Consider the following 10,944-nt stretch of genomic DNA (forward strand, 5'->3'; position numbering starts at 1 on the left):
TTACTTGTGTGGTGTAGAAGATAATTATTTAAGAATGTAATTATGTAAGAATGTTAACACTCTGTTATAATTTTTTTAGTATATTACTTGTGTGGTGTAGAAGATAATTATTTATGTAGAGATACTGCTTGCAAACCAATGATGGTAAGATGATGTCATGGGGTAGGACTGGATAAGTCTGACTTCTTCCTACTCCATTCAAGCATGTACTAGGTATAAGCAAATTGATATTGGATTAGCATTTGTTGGATATGTGTAAAATTATGTGTGTTGTCATATCAACTGTCTTTACATGCTTGAAAGAATAAATCAAATCAAAATCAAATAATAGTCTCATACTCCTTTGTGAATAATCTGTTTTTGCTGTTTAATTTCTCATTCTTTTTAAGTCATCATAAAGAAAGCAAGCAAGATGGAAATTCATTGTGATATTTAATGCGTAATGTTATAATTCTTAGAAGATATTTAGTAAGAGCAGGAACTGTGTCCTGCTTTACAGACATTAACATACACATTATTACTCAATGCGGTGTTAACTGCCACACGCACATTTTTGGCACACAGTAAATCTTCCATGACAACAAAAACAAAAAAAACCAAACTTAACAAACTCTAATGTTTGGTTCTGAATCACATTTGATCTGATTCACTGTGCAATAGACAGTTCATTAGTCAGTGAGTTACCAATTCTGACGCACACCAAGCACCGGTGTACACTGACAGTAAGTGGCGGTGCAGTCTTGCTTCCTATATTTGAAATTAATTCCTAAAATGCACTGCTTTAATAATGTAGAACTCTGAAAAATGTTGTTCCACCATTTATACTCCTTTAAACCTGTTTTGTTTGTGCATCGGTTGAATGTTTCTTTCACTTCTCCAAAAGCATTAGTTTTGTTGTTAGTTTAAAATACAGTCCATTGTTGAACTGGAGTCCAGTCTGTTTTATTCTGTCAAAAAAAATTAATGCATATTATACTGGAAGAATTGGGCTGTTATTTCTATTCATTAATGAGTTTCTTTTTAATCATTTTATATATTTTATATCTTCTTATTTTTGGTCACCTTCATTTATTTTGTGAGTTCTCAGTATTAAACAGTGTTGAAGAAATACATTTTTTATTAGTCATCTCTTACGTACAGTTTACTTGTATACACATTAATTTCTCGTACTACATACAAAACAGGAATGGCAGTTCTGTGTGTTATGATAACGCTGTGAACATAAAACATCAACTTAACTTTCCTTAGAAATGAAATAATAAACATAATTTGTTTGTATGATATCATATTTTGTTGAAGTTGGACACAGATTTTGTGCACAAATTAAACACAGGTGTTTTTTACCCATTTGTAAAATCAGAAGATGAAACAGAGAGAACAAACATTCTGAAACTTGAGTGAGAAAAAAAAACTCAGTTTCCCAGACACTATTGCATGAGCGACATCCGCCAACCAATGACACCGCCTTGTGAAAATATCTTCCTATTTCGAGGTGTGAGGTTGAAGAGAGTGCTGCATGAATTACTGACACAAAACACAGTCACACCAGAGACTAGAAGACAACTTCTGGAAATGGGTGAGGATTATTTTTGTCTTTATTGAAGCCAGATACTATTCATATTTGCTGTTTTATAAATTTGATTTATATTTGCTACAGCAGGTTAAATATGGTTTAGTTTTGGTTATATAGAACTTGATCAATATTAACATCTGCTTATACAATATATGAAAAACTGCCCGTGTAAGTCTGTTTTGCAAATGAAGATGAAGAAAGTTCATTACATGAATTTATGAACTATTTTGACTGAGAAAGCCTTAATGCCCCAGGAAGTGAACTTCACTATTGCCCAGATTAATTTATCACATTCATTTGACTGAGATCTATATCTAGTTAAAATGCCCGAGCCAGTGCATTTTTTAAAATACAAAAAGTTAAACATGCATAAAAGTAACAGTCCATTTCCGAGACAGTATATCAAAAATATTTCTTGAACACAAAATGGAGAAGTTCGAGGCTACTGAAAGCAGAATTAAAGGTTCAAGCCACAGCACAGGAAATAAGCGATCTCAAAAGAGAAGCATATTGGTTTTGCACTCAAATGATATCACTGTGGGTGGAGGGCTACGAGACACCGAGCTGGTGTGCAGAGTGACATTTCATTCTCAGAATTACATTTCATTTCCAGGACTGATGATTTTATTGTTTCTCTTTCATTATATTCTCATAAATTGCATAAATGTGGTCCTGGATATTGAGGCACACGTAAAGATAATCAAATGCATAAGATAAAAAATAAAATGTACTTTATGTTTTAACATATATTCCACTACTAATAGTGATATTATAGATGCATTTAATATATACATGTAATAGCTACACAATGTTTAAAAACAGTGCTTACCCCTCCTCATGTTGGCTTACTGTAAATACAGGGAATAATAAGGTTGTTTGCATACATTGCAGTTTGTTGCTTGAGATTCTCACTGTTGCCAAATACTGTAGCTCATATGCTTCAATATGATACAGTGCAGCATATGAGCGGTTATGTTCATGAGCAGGAAGTGGTTTTGCAACCTGTGGTTTTATATCAGACACTTTTGACAATGTCTCCTACAGATTTATTATTTTTGTGCTGAAACCGATCACCTGGCCATTACACACATTATAAAAGCTCCCCAGCAATGATCTGTTTCAATATGTTTTCTGACAGATGTATTTTACCTTGTCAGTCTGTACGTACTGTATGATGTTGTGTTTGTGATGCAGAAGTGGTTTTAAAATGCCTTGTCATTGTAATGTGTCTGTCTCAAGCTCAAGAGGACCAGGATGAGACGTCTCAACAAGCAGTAGCCAGTGATAAAGAGAAGGGGCCAGTGAACCAGGTACTAAACTCACTCACTTCTGGCAGCGAGCTGGGCAATTTCCATCAGTTACAGTTAATCAGTGACAACAGACATGACTACTTAGACTGGGTCATGCATTGTGTTTTCATTTCTCTTTTTGCTGAATTTGATAGAGGCATTTTTTTGAAATGCTGATTGTGTGTGTACAGTTGTTTCATCTTGGTGGCATATTGCGAAATGAGTAACAAGGAATAAATGATCTGCTTTGTATTCTGGCAGGGCTACAAATCGCACGCACATCTCGCTCACCACAATATTTCACTGCGTTTACAGAAACTACAAAAGGCCCTCATGGCCATTATTCTGGTAACTGCAGTGACAGATACAATATGAGAAACACAAATTAGTACATCAAATTTCCAAGGCTGATGTTAGTTGAAAGCCTCGTGGTTTCTGTAGTGACTTCTGGCCTGCCGATAGCACTGATCCAACACGCCACTGACAATCATTGTGAGAGTCACATATCAACACAGTGACATCAACATCACCCACGCTGTTTTCCAAAAATTTCATCTAGTGGAAATCAACTGCATGTTTCAGAATGGTATTCGCTCTTGGGTGTAGGGTGAGATCTGCAGCAAAGGGGCTTCAGCGTGTGGCTTAGAGTGCAGACGTTTCCTGTACGCAACCACTGATGCAGAAACCTGAAGGTTCTGTTATTTGGGTGAATGTGAATCTGTGGCTGAAAATAATAAAGCCCTTTGTGATTACCGGCGAATTCTGTGCAAGATCCAAAGCAGTTTTACAGTTTTCACGTCATCACCTACCTCAGTGATCGCCCTCACATTTTAAATGCAGATGCAAATATAATTTTGCCAGCCAGTTGTTGTTGTATTTTGTTTAATACAAACAAAACACCTGCCTTGTCGAGGTGTTCCCCTAGGTGATGCAGAATAACAGTGGAAAGTCAGAGGTGTCTACTGTTAGGCTGGGAACAGCAGTGTGGAGATGTGACTCAGTCTGGGGCTATCTTGGTTAGAGGCCTGCACCTTCACTATTACTCACTCTATAGGCCTGCTTCTCGGAACCAGGAACCACAGAGAGGAACTTGATTCACTATGAAACCACCTTGAGCTGTTGTACAATGACTGCCACAGAAATACAAGAGCTTCTGCATGTGGTGATTCAAAGTAAAATACCGACATTGTTCACTGTGGTCTCTTTTGACATCCAGTCTATTGAAATTGATCGGAGCAGTGGTGAAGTGAGATTTCACATTTAAATATCTGTTGTGAAATACTGTAATCCAGTTTCACTGCAATAACTGACGTAGCTATATCAGGAATCATATTACTGTGCATAGTTGACAGCTGCTATTTATTTATTCACCAACTTTAAAGAGTTTTAATAGAATTTCAGCAGAGTTAAAATATAGAAACTGTATTATCTTCATAAACAGTTTCTCTTCTTGCTCCTTGCTGTTTCATTCTTCACTTCTTGAAATCTTTCTATCTGATGATTTAAATTATGCCTGTCTTCACTGTTTCATTTCTCCTTTTTCACAAACCACAAATAGTGACAGAGTCAATTTCATATATTAGACTTCTGGGTACTCTGGGCTGTAACTTATTACACCATATTTCTTGGCATCTTAAAATCCTTATCAAATTTCTGGCACAAATTCTGCAGAAATACAGGAAACATGAAGACACATATATATATGACATATAGTATTAACAACATGTTATGCATAAATTCTTCCTTAAGGCTTATGTTTGTTTTTCAAAGTGACATTTGCGATACCAGCGACTGACAACTCTCGACCAAAAACCCCACAAGACTGCTGCTTTCTCTCCAGACAGGATGTATAGCGGTTATCTATTGAAAGTAGTGGTAAAACCCTATTCTGATTTTGTTGTTTCATTTCAGCAGTTGTGTCCCTTGAGATGACTCTGTGTCTTTTTCCCATCTATGATAATGCCCTCGACTGTAAAACAGGTTTCCATATCAGTGCAGCAGAGCGTATCACATTTATAGGAGATATTTGATTTAGATGCAAAACGCAGTGATGCACATTCTCTCTCTTCACAAGGCCTCTCCTGCCATTATTGAGATTCATGACTCTGCAACTGAATGTGAGGAAGACCAGAGGCCTAGCCTACTGCAGATGGAGGAAAAGGCATTTGTTTCAAGTCTACACTCTTTTATGAAGGACAGAGGTACACCCATAGAAAGGATCCCACACCTGGGCTTCAAACAGAGTGAGTCTGCATGCACTTGCACTGTGGTTAACTGTTATATGAACTATAATGTTCACATGGGATTTGAATAAAAAGTAGGTTCTCATATGCTTTTTTCCTTCTCCCAGTTAATCTCTGGAGGATCTACAAGGCTGTTGAGAAACTTGGGGGTTATGATTCAGTGAGTTTTTCATTTTACTATTGTTCGCATTCCATTGACTGGTGCAAAAGACGTTAGTGTTTACTGGTTTCTAAGTGGAAACTGAGCTAAATGTCAGGTGCTGGTGGTTTCTACCACACTGGAGGACATTTAGGCTTCTGAGTTTCTCAGTGCATCATCACCCATGCAGTTTTGTTTGATGTTGACATGGCGGGACAACTTCCAAGAGAGTGAGACTCAAATGGCACTGAAGTTGGGCTGGGGCTCCACACAGAGCTGACCCTCACCACTGTGAACACCATGCCCCAGGGTGTAAACATAACAATATAAACCACCTATGTTTGCCTAAATTTAAAAATGAAAGTGTTCTTTCAGAACTGAAATCAGCAGACATGGCATTTAAAGGGTAACCAGCCACCACTCTTCTTTAAAACAGTTTGAAAGCTAGATGTAAAAGTAGTTAGAGAAGGGTACTGGCGCAAGTTAACAGTGCAATCAGTGCAATATAAGAGTATGGACGACAATTAGATATGCTAAAATTAAAAAAAACATGAGCAATAAGTAGTAATAAATGAAGCTAGCAAGACTTCAGAAGACTTCTGTTCAGCCCTAAACAGCCACATGTTCCAGGAAAATAAACCATGATTAAGATTATTACAATGTTCAGAAGACTTCTGTTCAGCCCTAAACAGCCACATGTGCCAGGAAAATAAACCATGATTAAGATTATTACAATGAATCAGTGTTGGGGAGTAGTGAACTACAGTACATGCACTGTAATTAAACTGTAATTAACCAACAGGTAACGGCCCGGCGTCTTTGGAAGAAAGTGTATGATGAGCTAGGAGGAAGTCCCGGTAGCACCAGTGCTGCTACCTGCACCCGCAGACACTATGAGAAGTGAGGACGATTCTGGATCTTACTAACCTGTCAATTCAAAAATATCAGCTGATGCATAATCAGAAATGTATTTCATCAGGCTTGTGCTGCCCTTTGAAAGACACTCAAAAGGAGAGGAAGACAAGCCTCTGCCTCCAAGCAAGCCACGAAAGCCATATAAGAGAAATTTGGATGGCAAGGTCAGCAAGGCAGATGGGAAGAGGAAGAGGACTCAGTCAGACAGAGAGATGGATTCTGAGGTAACATCTATGATGAAAAGTCTAAAAGAGAGAAAATTCTGTTTCATGTATGCTCTAGTGTAAGTACATGTTGTGTTTTGAAATGTCCTCTGTATTATTTTATAGATGCTCCCCCAGAGGAGTTCAGATGCCGCTTGCCAGGGTGAAGCAGTGATGCCTCCTCACTCTGTCCTCTGGGCTGCCACCTCTGACAGGCACCATCCAGACTGTTCTCAGCCCAACAGAGCCCCCGCTGATCTTTGTACTGCTGTGTATGCCCACCTTCTTCAAGTCCCCACATCCACCCCCTGGACTGCTCACATACCATCTGCAGCCGGAGAGGTCATCTCTCCTTTGGAGAAAAAAAAGCGATTGGCTCAGGCTAGTCTTAACCTGCCCCTGAGTCCACAGAGCAAGGATAGAGAAAGGCCCTCTGTCATCCAGTGCTCACAGTCTCCAGCCCGCGCTTCGTCCAGTCGGAACTCCTCTGATGGCTCGCTGCTCCCTTTATCTTCCTCTTCTTCTCGCAGCCCGTCCCCTTACTCTGTTTCATCAGAGGATGGCCCAGCAGGGAATGAGCCTGCATCAGCCTCTGAGGTTCCCCATGACTGTTTGAGCACTGTCAAAAATACATCCAGCTGCAGCAAGTCTGTGAGCTGTAGTCAGACATCCAAAGACCTTGTAGGACAGAATAAAGACATTTCTCATGTCAGCTCCCAGTCACTGATGGCTAACTCACTAAAAAGCCAAATTAAAGACTCTGCCTGGGAGTCGGTCCACAAAGCAAGCAACAAACATTTCACTGATTCTGCACACTCATCTTCCTCTTTCACTGTGAAATCTGACTGGGCTCCAGCATCTACCTCTAGTTTCACCAAAGTTATTCCAAAATCTGTACAGCTTTTGCGGCCTGCTCCTATTCGGCCAACTTATAAATTCCATCAGAGCAGGCTGGTGCAACAGGACATCTCCCTGCCATGTACAAAGAAGCTGAACAATGTGGCTCCGTGGCTTTATCAGACAGAGAGGAGGGATAAATCCAGAACAATGCTACAAAAAATTCCTCTCACTCAGCAGAGTCACTCTGCCACCACTGTGCCACTCTCGTGCATACTGTCAAACTACGACAAATCAGGAAGAGACTCTTGGCTCCAGCCTCCATTTAACCCTATGTTTCTCCCCAGCAGAATGAGACTACCTCAGTCCCAGCTAATGTATCATCATGTACCAGTGGGTCCAGCTCACTCAGCTCTCGTTGGGTCTGCTGTTTACCCCTATCCCTACACCTTTCCTCTGTTAAATCCCCAAACTGCATATACTGTACCTGCCATGAATCCTATTTATCCTCACAAACTGTGATACTTTGTATTTCAACTCCAAACTATGGTGTTGATGATAGTAATAATAGTTTATCTTTGCACTGAAGATGGCTTGAGCTTGTCTGCCAACTTTTGAATGATTGAGTGTCGTCCTGATTAAGCCTAACTTGTGTTTTAAACATAGCATAAAACACAAGAAGTATTTATGCTCTGTGACTTCACACACAGCCTAGCTGTGTTAGTTACTGTAAGTGACTGGCTGGATCAACCCTCTGTGACCAAAAACAAAATACATTAAAGGGAAATTAGGTTAGTGCATTGATGGCTATAAATATTTATAGTGAAACAAATTGAATCATCCAAGTGCATCGAATTGGTGCATGATTCTTTTTTTATGCACAGCAGAACTGAGAAAGAAATCATTCAAACTGCATGTAATTATTTTTGTAGCTGTGATTTAATAATAAGATAGTTTTAACTTAAAGTGAATTTGAATGTCTCTGTTTTTGTTTAAGACTTTTTGTAAAAGTCCTTTTACACAATTATATGTACAGGGGAAACATTTTAATAACAGTGTTATGAATATGTCAAATTGACAAAAGATTTTGTAAACACATCCACTTAGGGTAAAAACAGAGATTTGAAATTCTTCCAGATTTGAAGTTCTTCCAGATATCTTCCTTCTTTGCACATTTGTCCTCACTTTTGAAAGCAAAGATGTTTCTAAACTGTATTTCATTGTACTGTACTGTTACACCTGATGAACATACACAAATGCTATAATGCCTTATATCAGTGTTAAATATTTCTAAAATTATTATATGCATATTTCATTGTCACTCAATTGTATTTAAACAATAAGTAAGTCAATGATTTTAAATTAATAATAAAAAAATAACAATTAAAACCTTTGGTCCTTTGTTTTAATTACAGAAATGTTACTGAATTTTTATCAAAATATTTTTTAACAATAATATTGTGATTTTAAACAATGCTTTATTTTGATTGTTAACTGATTTTCATGATAATTTGTCCATCATTTCACCTTTATTTAAATACATTTTTATTAGATTTTTAATTTGTCACCTGATTTATGAGTGAGTGACATTAAACAGCATGTTTAAGAGATATGAGCTCTCTTGTTAGTTCCTGTCAGTACTCTGGCTGCAACATTTTGGATTAACTGGAGGCTTTTTAGGGACTTACTGGGACATGCTGATAGTAAAGTAGTCCAGCCTGGAAGTAACAAATGCATGGACCGATTTTTCAGCATCACTTTGAGACAGGATGCTCCTGATTTTGGCAATATTGTGCAGGTGAAAGAAAGCAGTTTGAGAGACTTGGTGATGTGTAATTTAAAGGACATATCCTGGTCAAAAATGACTCCAAGGTTCCTCACAGTAGCACTGGAGGCCAGGGCTATGTCATCTAGAGTAATTATATGATTAAACAGAATATTTCAAAGGGTTTCAGGCCCGAGTATAAGAACTTTTAATAACACAAAAAAACAGCCATGCTACTGGCTTTGTGAAGCTGTAGTTAAGCAGAGTGGTCATTTTTTTTACTTTTTACTTTTCACTTTGTCATAAACCAAACTACACAGGACATGTTTATGTGAGAACTAGGAATGTCTGTACAACACAAATTTCATTTTGGGAAAAGAAAAGCATAGTTAATCTCAGTTAAGTTTTGCAACTGAATCACATCTGCCTTGCAGAGAAGTGAGAATAGAGAACAGGCTGCTGGGAGACACTTTTTTACTAGTATGTGATATCCGGGCAGATGCAATCTTTGCCTGCAGCCAGAGGAAAACAGGCTCGGCCATGCTTTACATCAGTTTTGCAAACAGCCAATTAATATAAAATGTCTTCTAATGTTTGACCAAACTATACTGAACATACTACTTTGTTTAAAAGTCACCACCAATGCCACAACATTATACTATACTATTTTATTTGACTGCACAGATAGAAGAATGGACACAAACCAGGTTGTGCACTCACATTTACACTAACACTTGGCTGTACTGGTAGCTGAAAGGATTCATATTTAGATAGTGGGACAGCAAGCTAAATATGTAAAATTGTGCAAACTACTAGTGGCAGTCACCTCTTCATATTCCCTTTTTACCTTTTTGGTGACTTGTTATAAAACATAAAGTTTTTAAATAGCATCATTAAATTATCTTTGTCATTTCCTATTCCATGTGTGCATACTAGAACATTGATATTATCAACAACCCCTTGTTTTTTTAGGCCTGCGGACAATTGGTGTGATGACAAAACTGGACCTGATGAATGAGGGGACAGATGCACAAGACATCCTGGAAAACAAGCTGCTGCCACTCCGCAGAGGTGAGATCACACGCGTATTTTAAACGCTATAGTATATTTAAATCCACCCGTGGCAATATACATGCTTCCATTTGACACTTGTCCGTAGGGTGCTGCTGTTGCCAGCTACGTATGTGGTTCTGTTTTTGGGGAACCTGCTGATCAAAACCCACTGACAGTCGGTTTTGTGAACATACCCAGTGCTGCCAAATATCTTTATCACTAACCCACATGTTAACAGACTGTAGCCCAGATATTTTATCAGACACGCACGCACAGCACAGAACTGTCAGTAACATATTATTCATTGTCGCTCTGTAATACTACACATTGGCTTTGAAATTTAACAATTATGTTAAACTGATTCTCAGTTAAATAATTTAGTGTTTACTTCTACATAACCAACTTCTTAACAACAGTTCCCCAGTTTTCAGGGGCGGAAAGCAGCAGTTTACATAACTTAATATCAGAATTTTTTAATATTAGCTTTTCTTCGTTGATGCTCTGCTGTAGCTGCTTTCACTTCTTGCTTGTTTTAGAGCTTTTTGCTGGGTACAGGGATGATGGGAGATAACATACTGACACACTTTCTTTCCAGCTGCATTGCTGTAAGTATTGGGTTATAATTGTCTGCACTCAAAGCCTGGCTGAGTGGGTATAAAGCTTCCAAGGCCTTTTTTGTTAATGATTCTCAGCTCTATCTTCTCTCCATCCAGCCCTCACCCACTTAGATTTAAAAAAAAAAACTCTTATGTGTGAATGCTAATCCTAGACTTCAGTTCAGCATTCAACACAATCATTTCCCAGCAGTTTACACAAAAACTTGGACACTTGGGACTCAAAACGTCTCTCTGCGACTGGGTGCTGGACTTCCTAACAGGTAGGCCACAAAATGTGCGGGTCGGCAGCAACCCTTCCCCGCCCATCACA

At 38.4% G+C, this 10,944-nt stretch overlaps 1 protein-coding gene across 2 annotated transcripts; it reads left to right on the forward strand.

Annotated features, from left to right (window-relative positions):
* The first annotated feature begins 1,494 nt into the window (after positions 1-1,494).
* On the forward strand, positions 1,495-8,488 carry arid5a (AT-rich interactive domain 5A). 2 transcript variants are annotated; one of them, XM_020590528.1, is made up of 7 exons: positions 1,495-1,576; positions 2,813-2,883; positions 4,937-5,105; positions 5,213-5,265; positions 6,047-6,144; positions 6,224-6,383; positions 6,489-8,488. In XM_020590528.1, the coding sequence occupies exons 1-7, from the start codon at positions 1,573-1,575 to the stop codon at positions 7,719-7,721; spliced, it is 1,788 nt and encodes a 595-aa protein (XP_020446184.1). In that variant the 5' UTR covers positions 1,495-1,572; the 3' UTR covers positions 7,722-8,488. The 2 variants fall into 2 exon arrangements, with proteins under 2 accessions (XP_020446184.1, XP_020446185.1); XM_020590529.1 differs by having other exon boundaries at positions 6,245-6,383.
* The last annotated feature ends 2,456 nt before the right edge of the window (positions 8,489-10,944 follow it).

The sequence above is a fragment of the Monopterus albus genome, unplaced genomic scaffold (genome assembly GCF_001952655.1).
Source record: "Monopterus albus unplaced genomic scaffold, M_albus_1.0 scaffold12.1, whole genome shotgun sequence".
NCBI lineage: Eukaryota > Metazoa > Chordata > Actinopteri > Synbranchiformes > Synbranchidae > Monopterus > Monopterus albus.

What these genes read in the sequence shown, in the direction of transcription:
- arid5a (XM_020590528.1), top strand. An exon ending in ACACCTGGGCTTCAAACAGA is followed by an intron (nt 5,106 to 5,212) that starts GTGAGTCTGCAT and finishes TCCTTCTCCCAG; the next exon opens with TTAATCTCTGGAGGATCTAC. An exon ending in AACTTGGGGGTTATGATTCA is followed by an intron (nt 5,266 to 6,046) that starts GTGAGTTTTTCA and finishes ATTAACCAACAG; the next exon opens with GTAACGGCCCGGCGTCTTTG.